The sequence below is a fragment of the Triticum aestivum genome, chromosome 3D (assembly GCF_018294505.1).
Source record: "Triticum aestivum cultivar Chinese Spring chromosome 3D, IWGSC CS RefSeq v2.1, whole genome shotgun sequence".
NCBI classification, from domain to species: Eukaryota; Viridiplantae; Streptophyta; class Magnoliopsida; order Poales; family Poaceae; genus Triticum; species Triticum aestivum.
The window spans coordinates 348,238,305-348,259,938 of record NC_057802.1 but is presented as its reverse complement, the minus strand read 5'-3'; the positions used below and the strand labels follow the sequence as shown (position 1 = coordinate 348,259,938).

The 21,634-nt window shown below is 43.2% G+C and overlaps 2 protein-coding genes across 2 annotated transcripts; one reads left to right on the top strand and one right to left on the bottom strand.

Annotated features, from left to right (window-relative positions):
• Positions 1–1,423: 1,423 nt before the first annotated feature.
• Positions 1,424–12,670, top strand: LOC123078800 (alpha-amylase 3, chloroplastic). The gene is made up of 13 exons (XM_044501408.1): positions 1,424–1,800; positions 1,911–2,044; positions 2,564–2,618; positions 2,794–2,913; positions 5,216–5,315; positions 6,274–6,596; positions 7,246–7,877; positions 8,443–8,632; positions 9,231–9,337; positions 10,295–10,544; positions 10,939–11,061; positions 11,892–12,059; positions 12,164–12,670. Exons 1-13 carry the CDS (start codon positions 1,546–1,548, stop codon positions 12,320–12,322), a joined length of 2,616 nt encoding a protein of 871 aa, XP_044357343.1. The 5' UTR covers positions 1,424–1,545; the 3' UTR covers positions 12,323–12,670.
• Positions 12,671–12,756: 86 nt separating this feature from the next.
• Positions 12,757–16,580, bottom strand: LOC123078801 (mitochondrial outer membrane protein porin 2). Its single transcript, XM_044501409.1, has 6 exons — positions 16,255–16,580; positions 16,035–16,102; positions 13,938–14,048; positions 13,751–13,840; positions 13,457–13,665; positions 12,757–13,353 (listed from the first exon to the last, which is right to left on the bottom strand). The coding sequence occupies exons 1-6, from the start codon at positions 16,439–16,441 to the stop codon at positions 13,050–13,052; spliced, it is 969 nt and encodes a 322-aa protein (XP_044357344.1). The 5' UTR covers positions 16,442–16,580; the 3' UTR covers positions 12,757–13,049.
• Between the last annotated feature and the right edge of the window lie 5,054 nt (positions 16,581–21,634).

Sequence of the window (21,634 nt, the reverse complement as noted above, 5' to 3'; positions counted from 1 at the left end):
TCCTGTCTCAAGAGGCGCCACAAGGTGGCACCCTAGCCACTGGTATGATATTATGGCTTCAAAAGATTGTGTTGAAAGACTAACATCGATCTATGCTAATTGCTAAACAATTTCTTTTGTAGGGGGCAGCAAAGAATTTCGCAGATACAACTCTACTTGCACCCTATCCAAGGGTATTTTACACGTGAACAATCTAACTATAACTCATATGTAGAAAAATAACAGCAGACGTATTCAAAGATCATTCATCTATTTATAAACTATAGTACCAACAAGATGACATGAAAGTGAAAAAGGCTTACTTCAGTAGAAGGTATAGCCATCTTGTCGTGCTCAGGAGTGCTCATCTTGGTCTCTTGGACGAAGTAGCAACAAATGGCGGTCTTAATGGACAAAAGACAATAAATAAAGGTACATATGCTTGGGAACTTTTGCCAAAAACAACGAGATATATAATACAGAGAGATGCTAGACATACACACACAAATTTTTACAGACTCAATAAAGGGGCACATGTCTCATCTTTGGTTGGGATTAGGGAGAGGCAGCCCCACCACCCTACCCGAAATTCAGGGGATGGAGATTAATTACTTTAACTATCCATAAAAGCCTGTTAGTTGTCACTGCGTGTAGTATTATTGTTTAACACACCGTCGGTCAAGTACCATAATAAGGCCTAAATTTTCTTTGCACTTAATTAAGCTTGCATATTTGCTAGTAAATAAAATGAAAAAAACGTAGACATCATATATATATATATATATATTAATAAATCATCATATTTCCATTTAATGTATGGCATTATCATTTAACATTATGATATTATGCCGAGCTTTCGAGCTAAAATTGAGTGACCTAGTGTTGACTCAACATCGGCTCGTTTTGGCTACATAAGTATTTATCTCATTTTTTTGAGTCAATCTCGAGTTGATCTAGAAAAATAAATCGATCTCGAGCGCTCACCAGTCTGAAGATTTTTTTTCCCTAGACCGGACAAACCGCATCGTTGCCGAGAAAACCCATGCGGAGGGGCGAGCCAAGGACATGTGGCCCCATGCTCTGACTCCACGCTTCCGCGCGCCATTTCCTTTTGTCTTCCCCACTCATCCGTTAGTTAAGGCCGGACACGTAATCAGTCGCTTGTTTTTTAGAACACGTAATCAAACGCTTATTAATACCACACCACGGCACACCGCTGCGCACGGCTAGTCGGCGAGAGAGCCGTCCGTCCGCTTTGGGATCCCAAAATTAGCAAATCGAGCTTCGGGAGGAGGAGCGACCACTTTCCCCCCTTCCCAATCCGCCTCGACGCGGCAGCGATTTTCCACCGGTCGTGGCGAGGCCCTCCCCCCATTGACGCGCGGGCCCGGGAAACCATCTCCCGACGACGACGGGCCATTCCTTTTTAAGCCCACCCTTTATTTTTCCCGTCCCACCCCGTTTTCCGTTCCCGTCCTTTTCCCTTCCCTTCCCTTCCCGTTCACAGACACACACGCACGCGCACACGCAGACGAGAGCGTTGGACAGAGAGCGAGAGACCGTGACATGTCGGCGGTTAGCTGGAGCATTCCGGCGATCCCGCGGGCGGTCCCGCCGGCGAGGTCCGGCCCGCCCGGGGAGGCCTTCCTGGTGGCCGCGCGCCCGCGGGCGGCCCGATCCCGTGCCGCTCCCAGGAGAGTCAGGCTCGCCCGGGGCGGCGTCGTCGTCGCCCACGCCGGCGCGGCGGAGGTGCCCGTCGCTGATTCCGGAGAGGCCGCGGTGGTCTTCTCCGAGAAGTTCCCCCTCCGCCGATGCCAAACTGTAACCTCTTCTATGCCCCGTCGCGTGAAACTGTGGATTGTGCCTCTCTTTTTTCTTCTTCATTTTATTCTGGCTGGTACATATTTGATTCTGTGGTGTGGTGTGTCCAGGTGGAAGGGAAGGCGTGGGTGAGAGTGGAGGCGGAGCCGGATGCGGACGGCAAGTGCAAGATCGTCATCGGGTGCGACGTAGAGGGGAAGTGGCTGCTGCACTGGGGTGTCTCCTACCACGGTGAGACCGGCAGGTATGCACGCCTTGTCACCTGTCAGCGAGGTAGGTTTCGCTCGCGATACCAATGCAGCCCGCTTCACTGCACCGGGTTCGACTTCGTCTCTTAGTGAATGCCTTGGGAAACTATGAACATGTTCATTCCAGAGTAGTACGTAGTAAATAAATCAGGTGGGCAATGCGGTTGCTCCTAACTAAGCAGAGGAAATTCAGCACAAAACTCGATACTACATTTTGTTGTATAATACTGGTATTGGAACTATCCAGCCTCTTTTCTTCTGGAATATCATTAATGCACATTCTAACTAATAATCACATGTTTGCACAACTGGGTGGAGATGTTCACATTTTCTCTTTTATTTGATTGCATGTCAATGTGTGTTATGTCTCCTTGTCTCCCATGTCATTGTCTTGATACGCACTTCTGTCTTTGTTGCTTGAACAAATAATAATTTTTCAAGGTAGGTTTGTTGTCGATGTTCTGCCCCCTAAAAGAACTGAATTCATCTTATCCTCCTTATCTATATATTTGCAGTGAATGGGATCAACCTCCTTCGGAAATTAGACCTCCCGGTTCGGTTCCAATCAAGGTTGTTCTAAACTTGTGAAAACTGTTCAAGCACTTAAGACAGTTTTCAGCTATTGAAACACGGGTGTCTGTGCGACACTAACTTCTAGGAACCGCTTCCTTATTTATCATTTAGATATAATTCTAGTAGTAACTATTTAGGATTCAAATTGCTGAACAATATTTGAAACTTTCAGGACTCTGCGATTGAAACACCATTGGAGACTTCACCCAATTCAGAAGGACATATACTTCATGAAGTGCAAATCAAATTTGATAAGGACACTCCAGTTGCCGCTATCAATTTTGTTCTCAAGGTTCGAACTTTACACGAGTACATTGCTTTCAATCTATTTCCCAGGCGTTGCGTGTTTCTTAACTTACTACTCCCTCCGTTCCTAAATATAGGGTGTATAGTTTTTGGCACGGAAATTAAAGAACGCATATGGAGGGAAAATTTCACAAGTTTTGGGCGAGATTACACCGGACTAATTGACATTAGAAAATAGAGGAGCTTGCCTAATATAGGGAAATGTAATCAAATCCCTAAAAAAAATATCCAAACGAGTGGTGCAACACAATGCACCTTATATTTTGGATTTTTTCTCAAAAATCTATACACCTTATATCAAGGAACGGAGGGAGTATATTATATTAAAACTCTCACCATAAATATCGGACTTGCCCACTCAATTCCATTCCATTTATACTACCACTGAATGCTGCTATGGAAAGTTGCGTCTGCATTCTCTAGTTGTCTAACCAAAAGATATTGTACACCACAAACATGCATATCTGCATACTAAAGGCAATATGAAACACATGCCTCATCCGAGCTGATATTTTAATAGATCCATAGGACAGACCCAGAGCTAGAAGCTCCCACACTAGGTGGGGTCTGGGGAAGGATTATACGAGGTAGGCCTTACCCACACAGCGCAATGTAGAGAGGCTGCGTCGAACCCAGGACCTCTTGGCACAACTGGGGAGTACTTCACCACTGCGCCAGGCCTGCCCTTCATATTTTAATACTCCCTCCATTCCAAAATGTAGTGCTTCCTCTATTCCCGTGCTTCAACTTTGACCATAAATTTAACCAAGGAGACCGACTGCGGCGGGAGCAAAAATTATACCAGTGAATTCGTATTCAAAAGAAGTTTTCAATTATATATTTTTTTCTCCCGCCGCAGTCGGTCTCCTTGGTTAAATTTATGGTCAAAGTTGGACCTCGGGAAGCGCGGGCACACTATATTTTGGAATGGAGGGAGTATGACCCATCGGCAGAGAACTTGGGCGAAGAAAATTCCTCCCGGGTCGCTTCCGCCCGAGCGACTCCGGAGGCACCTCATCTCAATCCCGCTGGTCCCGTCCCCCCGCCCTCTGATCCTGGCCGGTGCCGCTGCCGATGCCAGCAGCGGTGGCGGCGCCCTTCTCGTCAAATGACGGAGGGCAGGGGAGTGCATCGCAGCATTGCTCCACGGGCGGTGGTGGGCCGGTGGCGGCGGTGCAAGGCAGCGCGGTTTTGGGGGCCGGGGCCTGGAGACGGAGTGGAGAGGTGGAGGCGAGCGGCGCGCTACTCCTGCAGAGATGCCTCCAGCGGCGCAGGCAGCGGATCCGATCTGGGCCTCTGGGCCTGCTCTGGATGGAGTGTTGCGCGCGTAGAGGCGCTGCGGCCGTTTTCTCCTCTGCTGCTCTGACTGTCGGCGTGGGGGCCTACTGGTTTTGCTCGCATAAGGAGGCGGTCCTTGTGCTCTTCTCGCATCACGGCAACGGCCTGCATGACCGGTCTTCCTCGATCTGGCCATCGGCATGTTCCGGAACAGCCGCCGGAGATCTTGCTCGGGATATCTGGATCGGTTAGATTCCGGTCGTGCACGTCCATATCAGCCTACGAGGTTCTAAAGGCGTGGCGCGAAGCTCTGTTGGTTGATGACACCTTGGGACATGTCGGCTTCTCGATTTCCATGGTGGAGACAGCGGTGGAGAAGGTCATGGTGGCCGAGATCGGAGGATCAGTTAGACGGACGGAGCCTTGGAGTCGATGGAGTCAGCCAGGTGTTAGATAAATCTCAGGAGCAGCAGTGATGAGTGGGGGTGGCAACACTGGAGAATTCATTTTTGGTGGTGCTCCTCGGATGCCGAGCCGGGACTTTCAGGGCGAAAACCTAAGGTCTGGCCTTCATTGGTTGTGCCTAGCAATTGCCTTGCTGAAGGAATTGTCTTGAGAGCTCGGACTTCTCCAGGGTGAAAACCTAAGATCTTGGATCGGGCAACAACGGCACTTGTGGAGGCGTTGCTTCTGGAGACCTTTCATGTTTTCCGGGTGTTGTATTTGGTGGTGGTTTGTGTGCGGCTGCTGAGAGGAGTCGATCTTTGTGGCGGGACCTTTGTTTTTTTTCCTTTCTTTTTAATTTTTTCCTTGGGCTGTGTGCATCCTCGATGTCTTTGCGACATCTTGTACGTGCAGAGGCTGGGTGTAATTGATATCTTCGCAATATTAATATATTCCCCTTTTAAAAAATAATTAGTAAAATTATGTGCATTGCTCTGGCTCTTTTAGGTTTGAAGGGCTTATTCAGCTTCCAGTTTTAATGTCTCAATTGATTGTTGCTTTGTTAGGAAGAGGGAACAGGTGCATGGTTTCAACATAAGGGTGGGGATTTCAGAATACCCTTAAGTGGGTCCCTCAAGGATGGAGATCCGTTAGGAGCAAAACAAGGTATTGATGTCTACCCAGGTTATTTTAGAGCTTCAAGTACTCTGTCCTATTCGAGTGGGTTTAGGTTAGATATAAATATTTTTCTTCTACGGAAGTACTTAACAATACACAACTATTTAGCATTAGAACCCTGAGCAATGTAAAAGGAAATTTTAGATGCAACCACTGGTTATCCTTGCCCGCTACAATGAATTACAGGGTTGTGGATGAGTTTGCTTAGCCCCAGGAGCGGAATTCGCTCCTCCTGGGGGTAGCGCAATGGAAGACGATGGGCAGTAGTGCCTGAAGAGAGGCGACGGCAGTGGCAAATACAGGACCTGTAGCCTGAACATTCGTGCTATACTACCATAGTGCCATGTTATGACTAGACTTGTTGTATTGCACTGCCCAAAGGGGCAAATTATATTACAAGGATTCAAGGACACTCCCAAACCCTAGACCAATAAGAAAAAGCCACAACACCCTTAGCAGAGTAAATACTGCTGCATCGACAATTTGCTCCATTTTTACCTAAGTTCATGGCAAAAACAACATTTCTGGAAGTATGTTTCAGCACACACGCGTAAAATGGACTCTCCATGTCACGCCATCTGATTATTATCTGAGTGTAATAACATTAGCATACAAGCAATGAATTTCACTTGCATAAACCAAGGAAATCCTGTTTTAAAGCAATCATAGTTGCAAGCAACTGCTATAAAAAAATGCTGACTTGTATAATGTGGTTCTCCTTGATAACTTTGCACCCTTTTTCCTGCTATTATTGTTCTTTGGATGACAACCTGTTTTGTCCTCAAGTCAATTACTGAACTGCAGTAGTCAGTAGCATTCTCAGAGAATTACATGGTATGTTCTGACCAAAAAATTACATGGTATTGGCTTTCACAAGCTGAAGAATCTGATTTTTTGGGGCGTTCAAGGAATGCTATCTAACATATTGGATTTTCTTGTGTCTTAGGAGTGAAACCTGAAGGATCTAATGCTCAGCTAAAAGAAGCAGTTCCTGGGGAAAAAGGTCCAAGCACAAAATGCATTTCAGAGTTCTATGAGGAATATCCCATCTTAAAATCAGAGTATTTTGAGCATTTTGTATCTGTTGCTGTGACGGAGAACAGTGAAACAGATAAAAGTCTCGTGGAATTCTATACTGACATTACTGGAGATGTTATCATTCATTGGGGAGTTTGCAAAGGCAATACCATGACTTGGGAGATCCCACCAGAACCGCATCCACCAAACACGAAGATCTTCCGACAGAAAGCTCTTCAGACCTTGCTAGAGGTAAGGAGATAACTTTGAGCCCTTTGTAGAAAGAGAGATGAACAAACTTGGAGCCTGCTGTAACTCCACTAAAGGTCTGGTTAAAACTTAATTTTTTCTTCAAACAAATTGGATAATTTGGAATTTCATTGAACCTTCTGTAGAAAAACAGTGAAGTATAAAAACTAGTCTGATATTTGGCAAATCTCTGAAGACCTTGGGGATTGTGCGTTTCAGCAATTCAAAACATATATACCACTACACTATATATTAACTGTACTTGACTTTGAGAACCTACATAACACATCCAATGTGGACTCCTGTGCGTCTAATGACAAAGGAGATTGGTGCCATGGCTCCATGCCCCCATGGAGCTAAAAATGTGCTTCCTTTCTGGGTGATTCCTGCTTTGGTTGGTCAAGTGAGGACAAGCTCCCTAGTCTGTTTAGGAGTGGTTCTCTCTTATATCTTCAAAGCAGAATGCACACACAAGCAAGTTTTACTCTTTTGAGTTGACAATAGGTGTTTCTGGGGTGCTGCCATTTTTCTTTCTTTCTTGTTTCCTTCCATTCATAGAGCATTTACATGTATTATTCTTGAGATCCAGTAACTTAAGCTGCCTGAAAATTTGTTAGCTATTCCTATTCACACATCTTACCTGGTGCTGCAGCAAAAAACTGATGGTACAGGCAGCGCTGTATCATTCCTACTGGATGCAGACTACTCGGGTCTTGTTTTCGTGCTCAAACTTAATGAGCATACTTGGTTGAGAAATCTGGAGAATGGATTTGATTTCTATATTCCTCTTACGAGGGTGGAGCAATTTGGCAGCACTCAAGAGCCTCATAGGGCTGGTGAACATAAACTTGATGATAAGTCTGCGCAAACTGATGGCCTAATCAGCGATATAAGAAATCTGGTGGTTGGCCTGTCGTCTAGAAGAGGTCAACGAGCAAAGAACAAAGTTCTGCAAGAAGATATTCTACAAGAAATTGAGAGGTTAGCAGCTGAAGCATATAGCATTTTTAGGAGCCCCACTATTGATGCCATAGAAGACCCTGTTTACATCGATGACCCAGAAAGTGTGAAGCCAGCTTGTTCTGGCACTGGATCTGGATTCGAAATAGTGTGCCAAGGATTTAACTGGGAGTCACATAAGTCAGGAAAGTGGTATGTTGAACTTGGTACAAAGGCCAAGGAGTTGTCATCCCTGGGTTTCACCATTGTTTGGTCACCACCACCTACTGATTCTGTATCACCTGAAGGATACATGCCAAGGGATTTATACAACCTAAATTCCAGGTATATTTACTTGTGAAAAGCCATTATATTCCTTAAAATGGTTCTTTGAGAATTGGATACATTTCGTAATGTTATCTTACTTTATTTTGTTAGTTTCTGTTTTCTGCCATAGTATCTCCTTTGCTGGTCCCTTGAACTCGATGTCAGTGTATAATGTGCAAACTAGTTCCATGTGTTGATGCTAGCTGTTGTCCTGCTAGTGTAATGCATGCCAATGTGCAAACTGTGGAAAACTATTTGGTGGTTGTTGAGTAAATGATGAACTGACCAGAAGTTTTCCTCCTAATGAATGAACAAGGCAGGTGATGCGTGTTCTGTATTAGGTGACTGATGAGGCTATGTAGTAGATGTTGTGTCTCTCTAGTGTATATTTGTTGTTCTGGATATCTTGCTACTATCAGTGTAGACTGTAGAAACATGACCTTGCGAGCACTTGGGTAGTAGTTGGGTAATAAATGAGAAAAGCATTGCTAATCTTGTACTGAGCTTGTTCTCCTTCCAAATTTCTCCCAACCTCATCATGCGAGCTGTGCTAAGCATTACCATGATATCATCAATGTTTCAGATATGGAACCATGGCAGAGTTGAAGCAGCTTGTGGATATTTTTCATGAAAATGGTGTGAAGGTTCTTGGCGATGCTGTTCTAAATCACAGATGTGCTCAGTTTCAGAATCAAAACGGGATCTGGAATATTTTTGGTGGGCGTATGAACTGGGATGACCGAGCGGTCGTTGCTGATGATCCACATTTCCAGGTGAGGCTTTTCCGTGCTAACTAAACCTGATTAATCGACTTCGAGTATGTCGTTCTTCAAAGTTCATTTTGATTCACTAATATCATCACCGATTGTGGTTATTTGGTTCTTCCACTGTGCTGCTATAATTTGTGTTGAAGACACAAACATAAAATGGGTAGCATCATTCCTCCGCATGGATATAGTAATGAAATTTCAAATATTTACCCTCGAGTGTGGGCTTACTGAAGTTACGAGATAAACTTAAGTCAACCAACAAAATGATGCTTAAAGGTAGTCTGGCTGAGTGACCTGCAAATTCTGACTAACTCTTTGCCTTTTTGACTTTTATTGTTTTACCTTTTCAGTATTGAAAGTAAAATGCACTAATTTGCATTCATACTTAAGTTGTGTAAATAACTTAATGGAACTTGACCTGTGTTGTGAAATAGAAGGAAATAAATATCCACCTCCAGAAGTAAACTTAGAAATTACAAGGTTGTTCTACATTCCGTTCAAAAAGATTGTTCTACATGTTTTTACCATTTTATTTTGCTTGTGCAGCATATGATATCTGGTAAACCTTTGTACGTTCACGGTGAAATTCTTGTGCTTGTAGGGAAGAGGAAACAAAAGCAGTGGAGATAACTTCCATGCTGCACCAAACATCGATCACTCACAAGATTTTGTGAGAACTGATATTAAAGAATGGCTTCGCTGGATGAGGTCTGCCACCCTTTCATTTCTTGGCGAAAGTTCCTACGTTTTCTTATTCTTAACTGTCTGTTTATGCATGAGCTGTTCAAATGTGCAGCATCCATTAATAGACTACATGTAAATGCATCATTTATGTATCTAATTTGCAGCTGTGTGTTATATGACTTGTATTCTCAACTCTGACGATCAAATCTCTCAGTGAATTGGTCTGGATAATGTGTGAATTCACCAGAGAGTTGGGGATCAGGGATATGATCTGAGAAGAAGATAAGAGAGGCAGATAAATGGATATGGAATTCAGAGCTCCGTTCATTCGATGCCCTTCCTCTCATACAATGTTCCTATAAAAAACGCGCCATACCACCACAACTTTGTTATGTATATTATATCTCCTCTTCATATCAGATCGGTCTTTTGGGATAGTTGGTTGATAGGAATATCTAACATAATATCAGACATGATTTCTTTTTTCTCAGTCCCTGTGTTTTCCCCAATCACTTATCTCCTCTTCCTATCAGATCAGTCTTTTGGGATAGTTGGTTGATAGTATATTATATTATATCTCCTCTTCCCATCAGATCAGTCTTTTGGGATAGTTGGTTGATAGGATGTCTAACAAACTTAACATGGCCTGCTTCCTTGAGAAAAGAAAGAGGAGAAAACTCAAGATGGCCTGACACATAGCCCACACAACACATTCCAGAATAACTCCTCCCTCCAATTTTAATACATCAATAGTTTGTTGAATGAGCGGCACATTATTAGGGAATACTATCTGTTCCTTCCTTTGGAGATAGAACATTTGATGTTCCCACTACTCCAATATGTGAGAAGCTGACAAATCCTAATGTGTCGGTATATTTTCCATTAACTTTAGGATATAAATTGAATTATAGACCATTGGACCTGAATTTTGCGGCAGTGCCAGCACCACATGTTTTCATAGTTATTCTCCTCGAATTGCAGAAAGGAAGTTGGATATGATGGATGGAGACTTGATTTTGCTCGTGGCTTTTGGGGTGGATATGTCAAAGATTACATGGAAGCAACTGAACCATACTTTGCAGTAGGAGAGTACTGGGACTCTCTCAGTTATACTTATGGTGAGATGGATTATAACCAGGATGCTCACAGGCAGAGAATTGTTGACTGGATAAATGCTACAAACGGAACTGCTGGTGCATTTGATGTCACTACTAAGGGAATACTTCATATGGTAAGATTTCAGCGAAATTCGTTCAAGCAACTTTTGTTGCCATATGCGTCATGAAGCATTGCCTGCCTGCTTGGTTGAATCATGTCTTATATATTTTTACTATTTTTTTTACAGAAAGATCATGTAATGTTATTGATGATTGAGCATTTTTCTCTACAATCAGTTCTTGCTATTATGTTTAACTAAACTTGCTTTTACATAGTTTTCCCATGCCAGCAAGTGTTGATAAATCTGTTCTGAAGTGGTTTCCTGATGCTATTTAACTCATGAATGATTTTAGTGCTTAGTTTCACCCATTGTTTGTTTTTGTACCGGTGGACCTTGTGTACTCTTCTCCTAGGTTTTCTTCTTTTGTTTCTACGACTGTAATATGGAACTTCCTTGCGTTGCACAGGCACTGGAAAGATCTGAGTATTGGCGCTTGTCTGATGAAAAAGGAAAACCCCCTGGAGTATTAGGTTGGTGGCCTTCACGTGCAGTCACATTTATAGAAAATCATGACACCGGCTCTACTCAGGTACAGTACATTATCTCTATATATGCACGGATCAATGTGTCATGGGCATGGACCCCGAAAGTTTAGCATGTGACACAATGTTAGCCATATCTCCCTAATATTAGTCTTGCACAGAACCTTGGACAAGTGGACATTTCCTGGCTTAATTGTATTTGTGTAGGAAATAGTCAAAAGGTTTTGCCATTCTATGCTGGGTATCCTGCCATCTGATGTATCTTAGTAAGAAACACTGTGTAGCTGCCATTTTCTTATTTGCTTAATGTTGCCCAATTTCCCTTTTATTTATTTTTCGAAACACGGTTTCTAAAAATAACCTGTCTTACTCCATCGCTGTTGAAATTTGGAATCCTGAGAATTCTTGTATAAATGAATTATATTCTAAGATACCCCCCCCCCCCCCCAAATGCAAGAATCTGCTCCAAGAGTGAGATTTTGTGCTCCCAAGCTCGTTTGCACCCTTCAGTTTTTTTAAAAAAAGAGGATATTTTAAAGTTTCATAAAATTCAGTCATGTGCATGTTGCAAATTTTCATGACAAAGTATTTTTTTACAGCAATTCATGATGAAGTTTTTTTTTACAGCAATTCATGACAAAGTATGTTAGTAACTGTTCTTCACAAAAAGGAAGAATGAGTTGCTAGAATAGCAACTTTGTATGCATTGAATTTGCTCTTTTTTCACAGGGCACAAGATAACAAGTGTTTGCAACATTTTTGTCAATAATTTTGACAATGTAGAATGTTTTATATTAAGCCGGAAGCACGTGCTCCGGGGTTCAACTCTGAGTTACCAATCTTGATACTCCTAACATGGGTTTTGGTATAACTGTAGGGTCATTGGAGATTTCCCTATGGTATGGAGATGCAAGGCTATGCCTATATCTTGACACATCCTGGCACTCCTGCAGTCTTCTATGATCACATCTTCTCACACTTACAACAAGATATTGCCAAATTAATGTCTATCAGATGCCGCCTAAAGATTCAGTGCCGCAGCAAGGTATAAAATGTGTACCTTTTTTTCTCCCTTCCACTTGATGATGTCCATATATGCAATGAACAAATTTCTAAAATTGCTGGTCATATGTATATGTCGGTATGTAGATCAAGATACTCAAGGCAGAACAGAATTTATATGCCGCCGAGATTAATGAGAATTTACTGATGAAGATTGGCGCGGGACATTTTGAACCAACTGGTCCCGTAAACTGGATTGTTGCAGCAGAGGGACATGATTACAAAATCTGGGAAGCGGCGTCCTAGACTTTGTCGCACCGCTATTCAGTATAATTAATCTACTAATAGCATACAGGTAGGAAGAGATGGCATCATTATGGAGTGGCTGACTTGGTCACTAGTGGTGCCGAGAAAAGGCTATTGCGATGGCAGTGGAAGCATTTTCCCTGCAGCAACGCTTTAATATGTACGCACTCCAACATTTTTTGTATCTATGTGCAGAAACATTTGCTACTGAAGGCAAATTGCCTGCTGCTTATTTGCAGTGGTTACCCCACTCTGTCTGATATATGTAAGACAGTGCATTTACAATAAGGTTGAAGTCCACTTTGTTGGATTTATACAAGAACAAATGAAGCATATCATGTTTTTCTAGTGTATTCAAGTATTAAGTTGTACACTTGCACAGCATGTTAAGTAGCAAGAGGGATCCAAGAATTTTGTGGGGAAGCATAATAGCATAACGGAAAGGGGCTTGAATTTTCTAGATAGAGGCATATTAAGGCCAAAAGCATTTACGAGATTCAGTTCAATACTTGGAGAATCACTGATTTAGCTCTCGAACGTCTAAAACAAGCTACTGGACATTGGGCAAGTAGTACTAATTCTCAAAATAAGATGACGCCAAGCGAGGACAAGTTTGCAGAAACGAGATGAGTCGGACCAAACACGACCTCCTCAGGTATATGTGATATGGAAAGCTACCAGTCTACCACCCCCATCCTAAACCTAGAAGGGATCGGCATCATCATCATCAGGGCTTAAGGAGCAGCGAGAGCCCGATCTTGGAGCTCTTCTCGATGGCCTTGGTATCGAACTCGCTGGAGATGGTCAGCAATGACTTGGGCCTCAACTCGTGCTGGATGAGGGCACTGACCATGCCGTGGTTGTCGTAGCGCACCTTCGTGGTGGTCAGAGGGTCCAGGGAATACTGAAACCCCAAGGTGGTGGTGGTCTCATTACTCGACAAGCTGTGGCTCACCTCTCCTCCAACAGCGGCCTGGCTGTTGCTCACCATTTGGTAGTAAGACGCAGATAGGCTGTCCCCTTTGTTGTTTCTGAAAAGGGAAATCATCCACCATTCATACACACCCCCATCAGTTCATGCAAGATTACAGGAAAGGTGAAGTGGCCAAGAGTCTTCTAGAAGCAAAAACTTACAGCATCGCAGCAGCATAAAGATCGTCATTGGTGAAACTCGCTCCGAAATTGCACTTGGTGAAATCCCCAGTTGCACTATCATAGGCAACATCAGCACCAAGAGCAAGAGCTTTGTTGCCAACCAGAGCTGAAACGTTAATCAGAGGTTTTGAGTGTAGGCCAAAACCCACACTGATTCCAGCGTAATCATGCAAGTATTGCAACTCAGCCTGCAAGAAGAAGAAGGTAAGAGTGTAAAAGACAACATTTTTATTGAGCTATAAAATACTTAACCAATCTGGAAAATGATGGTACCTTAGCAGGAGTGTGGTTTGTCAAAGGAATGGTCACAATTCTCTTCAAGCCTGGTATGCACCGAGTCTCGGATGTGGTTGTGATTAACACCTAAAGGGAAACATTGAAACAATTGATTAAGCTTGGTTCATCATCAGAATCTGAGACTTACAATAAGATTTGACCAGAAAAGGACACGGCCACTTACTTGAGAGTCTGAATTTGCTTTCACATCAACTTTGACATTGTTGTAATTAAACTGGGTCTGGATCTCGCTAAGGATAGCTTCTTTTTTCGTTGTGCTTGTACCAGTGATTACCTATAGGGATAAATTTCAGAATATAGTATCTGATTTATAGTTCACACCTAGAATTGAAAGCTCAAGACAGCGGGAGCTGAACTTTACAAAAATATTAAAGATGATACAAGTATGGACAGAAAATGGATAAAGACTAACAACTGGTCATAATTTTAGAGCAGACCAAGTATCAACAAAGAGCTGTACTAGCAGGTTTTAGGATTTTGACAGTTTCAGTAAACAAAGGACTGTAAAAGAACTGAAAAAGTGTGACTGGATCAGTTGTTTGTCGGTCTGCATCACATAGTGAGCAAACACATATCTATAAAACAGTAGACAAGGTGATTTAAAATATCGACAATGGCCCCGCTACAATAAAACCAATACAAATTCTAGAATCTAGTATTACTGTTATTACATTCTAATTGCTAACTCCTTCACGACTATCTATGTTCATCTACCTATTCTCACCGCAAGCCTTCATTTACAATTAATAATAAAGATCAAGTTCATAAATACACGTTAGAAATCCTACATTGGTAATAAGGGTTAGCAAGCCAAGTGTCAACAAGAGCAAAACATCTAGTTGTCTGGGTGAAAACACAATCTTTGACGCCAAAAATAAGGATTTCTAGCAAGGCAAGTGTCAACAAGAGCTGAACTATCAGGTTTTGGATTTTTGCAATTAGAATACAAACCCAGTTAAAGAACATAACATGAAGTTTGTCTGGGTGAAAACACAATCTCTGAAGCCAAAAATAAGGATTTCTAGCAAGCCAAGTGTCAACAAGAGCTGAACTATCAGGTTTTGGAATTTTGACAGTGTCAGTTAATAATGGACTATAAAAAAACTGAAAAACTGTGACTGGATCAGTTGTTTGTCAGCATGTATATCTATAAGGGAGTAGTAGACAAAGTGAACTAACATATTAACAAATATAAATAATATAATTAGTATTTACTGTTACATTCTAATTGCAAACTCTCTCATGATTATCTATCTTAATCACCTATTCATTCAGTGCGTGCCTTCAGTCATAACCAACAAAGACCAATTTCATAAATACACGTTAGAAATCCTACACTGTTTAGTAACATGAACGTAGTTCCAGTTAAAGAACATAACACGAAGTTTGTCTGAAACCCAAAATAAGGTCAAGTAGGCAGAGTGCAAGCAGATCTACAACCAAAATGTTGGACGCCCAAAGGTACGAAACAGTTCAATATTAACACGTACTTTTAGACACTAAACCAGGAGGCCAAGAAATGATGAACAACGCACAGAATGCAGGGAATGTCACCTAGTTAATATCAGGTTTGTTCATTAACTTGGTGAAAATGCTAAAGCATCATCCTACCCACTAATTATTACAACCAACCCCAAATGCCACTTTTATCAAGCTAGTAGAACCCATGAAAACCATAAATATGTGTATCACAATGCACGCACACCAAAAATACTTGCATACAGCTTCACATCAAATCAGAAATCAAACCATAAACATGTGTGTAACAATGCACGCACACCAAAAATACTTGCATACAGCTTCACATCAAATCAGAAGCCAGGCATAAATAATTGCAGGTTCTATCCAAACTGTAATCTACATTCTATATGACATAACATGAACACAGTAATTTCCATCTAAAGATGACCACATGTATCGTTAATCCACCACAATAAGACCCACAGAACTAGCACCATCATCCACCAACTACTCTAAGACAGTCTGAGATCTTGCACTCAATTCAACTCAAATCGAACCATCCCCCAAAACCCCAAATCTGCATAATTAAAAATGCAGAAAACAAAAACAAAACCTGAATCCTCCAAAATGCACGCTAAACAACACCTCACTTCAAACGAAAACCCCAGCAGCCATCTGGAATCCAACTCAAACAATTATAAACTGACACATACAGGAACGAATCATGCGAGGCAAGCATTCCACGGGATGACAGGAAACCACGAAAAGCGAGCAGAGATCGTTACTACTCAGTACTCACAGTTCCATTTGCGGCGTAAGTGGTGAGGGTAAGCTTCTGGTCCGTGGTGAAATCCTTGTACAGAAGATCTGCAAAACCACCAAGGACAGCAACCAGAAATTAGTAAAGGGGGAAGCGACTAGTCGCCTAGAAAGCTCAAATCGAGAATCATCACCACCAAATTAAATCCCATAAAACCCCTGAAAGTTAACCAAAAAGGGAAGCGCGCGCTCGTCCTGACCTCTGGCCTTCTTGCCGATCTCGGAGTAGAGACCGGGACCGGTGGCCGGCTTGGGAGGAGCGCCACACTGGGCCGCCATGGAAGGGCCGTCGACCGGGGCCGGCTTGGAAGGAGCGTCGACCGGGGCCGGCTTGGAAGGGCCGTCGACCGGGGCCGGCTTGGAAGTGGCGTCGACCGGGTCCGCCATGGGAGGAGAAAGGGTCGGCCCGAGGACCTGAGAGCGGCGGAGGCGGAAGGAAGCGAGGCCGGCGGGAAAGGTGGTGGTGGCGTGGGTGTGGTACAGATGGAGGGAGGACACTACTTATAGCGGCGTGGAGAGGGGGGCGGTGGGCGCCGTATGACGGCCTGTTGTGAGATGAAGGGTGTAGATCCCTTGCCGCGGGGTGTTTGGTTGTGTCTTTCTCTTCAAGAGAAAGAAGCTGGGGATCGGAGGGGATGGTCTATGTTTGCTTGGAGAAAGGGTTGATGAGCCAGTCATGGACTTTGAGCTGATCCCTGTGGACCAAAAGCTGGAGTACTGCTTTCTAAGATTAACCCTGTCGGAGACGCCCCACGCCAAGATTGTGTTGATCCGTATGGACATTTGGCATTTAAGATCAAGCTTACCTCATTTTGCATTTAAGATGAAGCTTACTCATCAAACCATCTTTTAAAAATAGTAATATTGCATCCGCAGTAACATACTTCTAGTACCTATCAAACGTGATGCCACGTTTCTCGGGGAATGCACAATGCATCCTAAGCCTTAGTCAGCCCTTTAGACATATACAGTAGCATTTTTAAGTATTGATGATGAATAATTTCCAGACTACTCCCAATGTGTTCATCTTTTAGATAGCGCAACTGCGCAATCCCCTCTTTTTACAAAAAAAATTATCATGTCCATATTTCCTGAAGCGGAATTATCATGATTCATGTCCATCCTCTCTAGAGTATTGTATTGTCAATAACTATCCTTTAGCATCAACTTTAATTAGTGGATCCATCGATAAAACCAGGTTGTCCAACAAGCAAACACTAGTACTCCCTCCGTCCGGAAATACTTGTCGAAGAAATGCATAAAAATGAATGTATCTAGAACTAAAATACATCTAGATACATCCATTCCTCCGACGAGTATTTCCGGACGGAGGGAGTAGAAAAAGGGCCATTTGTCCCAGTTCGTAAGGGCCTTCTGTCCCGGTTTTGGAACCGGGACTAAAAGGTCGTTACTAATGTCCTTGGCCTTTAGTCCCGGTTCTTACACGAACCGGGACAGATGGGCCTCCACGTGGCCGCTGCGGCCAGCCCAGGCCTTTGGTCTCGGTTGGTGACACCAACCGGGACCAAAAGGCATCCACGCGTCAGCAGCTGGCTGGAGCTGAGGTTTTGTTTTTGAAAGGGGCTGGTTTAGGGGTTTTGGGGGTTAATTTAGGTTGTTATTAGCTAGCTAATAGAGAGAAGTGTCCTCTCTTATATCTCCGTGCTTGGTTTACCAACGCTACTGCTATGCCTAAACATGGCTTAGATTGAAGTGAAGGCAACATGTGGTGCATGTCGAAAGTAATACTAATCCTAACTTTGATCAAGTTTGGATTGTACTACTTTCGACATGCAGCACATGCATGTTGCCTTCACTTCAATCCAATCCATGTTCATTTCACCCGCTGATATATAATAACTCTTCATGCTTGCATCATGCATCATCATATATAATAACAAGTCCTACTAATCATCATCATACAACTTCTACTCGTTATTAATAACAAGTCATACGATCATCATCCTCATAGTCATCGAACCAACCCTACTTAATTGTTCTTAGCACATGATCATCAGTATTAGGTAGGACCTAAATACCCTCTTTAAGGTAAAATAGCATAAAACAATATAGACCCTGACTCTCCATTATGGAGAATGGAGATCATCCTGTCTCCAATTCTTGCGCTTCGCTTCCTTTTGCTTCCAAGAACCTCCTTACGACTGTCCATACATTTTTTCCATTTTTTGATTAGCATGTCTCCACTTCTTTGAGAAATCCGGTATGGACAGTTGAGATTCGTAGGATGACCTGGATATATGTTCAAAACACGAAGGCTGCCATTCTGATACATCAAATAAGGCACACAATCCTCTGGGATTCTCTGTTGAAAAACATAGTAATAACTTCATAGTTAGCAATGATGTACTAGTTTTAGAAGTATGCAAAAGATGCACGGATGTCGTAATAGTAAAAAATCTTACCAGGGTATCTCCATGGTAGTTACCGTAGTTCAACACGTGCACTAGTGGCACGTATTGACCATAATGTTGAGGAGTTTGATTGTAGATATTGTAATTCTCAATATCAGTACAAAATCCGACCAGATGATTTTTCTCCTGATAAGTTAATTCGAAGCCATCGGTGTAGTGGGTTTTCTCTACCATGTTCCGCACATTATTTGAACAATCAAAATAAGTTGTCAATGGAAATAAGTTATCAACTATTTTGAAATAAACAATATAAATTAGCTAATAACTATGTTTGAGGAACTCACATAGCGGTAGAATTGGAGGCGTATCAACAAGGACCCAAATGTCCATATTGTCTTGCTCGATTTCAGGATCACCAAGATCCATGGTGACAAGCATACCCTCATCAAAACCATACATCTTGCAAAGTGCTTCCCATTTTTTGCAACCAAAATGGGTTACGCTCTCAGAATTGTACAACTTTACTTTAAAATCCACACCATGATGGGTCCTTAGGTGAATTCTCTTTGTTTCGAAACTTTCATGGTCTTCAAAACCCATCCTCTTCAAGACATAGCGTCTTGCATGGCATGGGATAAGCTAGTCGAATTGTAAAAGATGAAAAGTACATGTTGAAATATTTGAAGTCGTGCTTAATTACGAAAAAATAACACTTGTCGTTGTTGCGTACTGTTTCAACATCGAAGGTCTCCTCCAGCTTAATGCTGAAGCGCCGATCTTCGTCCAGGTAAGGCATGTCGCACAGACCTCGGTCGTCGTGGCACCAGTCGCACTCCCCCGGGAGACTTTCGTCGTCCGAGTACGACATTTCCTATGTTCATAATTCAAATATTAAACATCTACAATTAAATATATGTACTAAAAAACCTAAGTTAGATCATTATTATTCATCACGGGTTGACTATCGGTCTGTCGAGTCTTTTCTTGAAAACTCTCAGCTCACGTGGTGTATACATTCGACCGTTGGTGATGGTTGCTCCTCCTTTCATCCCCGAGTGCATTACACCAAAATGTCTAGCACACGGGAATGAAGGAGAAGCGACCCCCACGACAACAGTCGGGATTCTTCGTCCTCTCATATATATATGGTGGAACTCTCCCTCACTGATTCCTCTCTGACATTTGCGACCGTCGGTGATGGTAGCTCCTCCTTTCGTTCCCGAGTGCATTACACCAAATTGTCTAGCACACGGGAACGAAGGAGAAGCTACCCCCACGACAACAGTCGGGATTCTTCGTCCTCTCATATATGGTGGAGACTCAACAGACTTAAAGTCAACCCGAAATATCGTTTAATTATCTTTCTAAAACCGGTTCGTGGCTGGTCTCACCTCGAGGTCGGAGGGGGTCGTGACGGGGACGACGGCGGGGATGATGGAGGGGGGCTCCTAGATTTCTGCGAAAACAAAAACCCTATAAGCTATCAACTAATCATATGCATACGCCTTGCATAGTGCTCTCCAATTTGAGCATTCAAAGTAGGAGTAGTTTTCCAATTTGAGCATTCAATAAGCAAAATCAAATCACAAAATAAAGTAGTATTCAAATTAGGATGCATTCAATTATAAGCAAAACTACATCATCTCCATGCGTCCGTACATCGTCGAATATTATCACTAATACACCTCGAATACATATAGTACAGCTAGAACCGTAGCGCCCGATGGGTATCGGCGCGGGCGGTGGACACCCAAAGAGAAGGAACCATCACAGGATCATAGCTCCAGTGAGATCCCTGAAGAACCTGCCAGGTATTGTCGAACCTGCCCTCCAACGCAACCATGTAGCGACGGACGTGCTCGTCCTCCTCGCTGACACGGTGACGTACCACCTCCGCGGTGTCCGGAAGTCTCGGCACCGTCACTGGCCCACGCGACCGCCACCAAACAAGGATCGGGTCAACGACGGGCTGGCTCCTCACCAACCTACGCCCCTGGAAGGTAGCACCTTCCAAAACCAGCCCGGCGGAGCCCAGTCCCGGACATGGCCCCTCTGATCAAGCCGGCCTCCTCCGCCGAGTCGACGACGAGGATGCGGGATTGGCATCGTCGACGTCGATGCGGGAATAATTGCTTTAACTAAAAAAATAAACTAGTTCTATTAATTTTCTTGCTAAAAATAAACTACTTCTATAGTAAAATAAACTAGTTTTATTAAATCAACTAGTTCAACTACTAAGCACTTACTATAAATAGAATAAAGTAGTACTTACTAAAAATAAACTAGTTTAACTAGTTCTATTATTTTTCTAACTAATTCTATTAAACACTTTCTCTTCTTATTCTATGAACAAAATTACAACACAAAAAAATCATAAAAATTCTATGAACAAAATAAAAATTATATGAACAAAATTACAACAGAAAAAAATCATAAAATTCTATGAAAAAAATTGACATATTCTTTGCATATGTATGAACACACGAACATTTCATTATTCAACAATAATGTCACCAAAAAAATCTATGAACAGAAAAAATTCTAACTTTTGCATATTCATTTATGAACAAATTACAACAACTCAACTAACTACACATCTAAATTAACTACACATCTAAATTAGGAAAATTCATATAATGAGCTCATACTGCGCAAGGGGGCGGCGATCGACGAGGAGGCAGGGCACGGGGGTGACGGTGAGGGGCGCGGCGACGGGCGACGAGGAGGCAGGGGGCGGCAACGGCGACGGTGAGGGGCGCGGCGATGGGCGACGAGGAGGCAGGGGGGCGCGGGGCGGTGCGGGACGGCGTCGGAGGCAGGGCGACGACGGCACGGCGAGGCGCAGAGGGGCAGCCTGGCGGCGTCGTCGGGGCGGGGAAAGACGAACTGAATGAAAAATTTCACAAGTGCTAGTTATATAGACGAAGCATTGGTCCCGGTTCATGACAGCAACCGGGACGAATGCGACCTTTAGTCCCGGTTGGTGCCACCAACTGGGACCAAAGGCCTCTTTTCAGCAGCCCAAAGGGCGGGAAGCGGTGGCCTTTGGTCCCGGTTGGTGGCACCAACCGGGACTAAAGGGGGGGCATTGGTCCCGGTTGGTGCCACGAACCGGTACCAATGCGCCCCTTTAGTACCGGTTGGTGCCACCAACCGGGACCAAAGGCCTTGTGCTGCTGCGCCCGCGTCAAAACTTTAGTCCCACCTC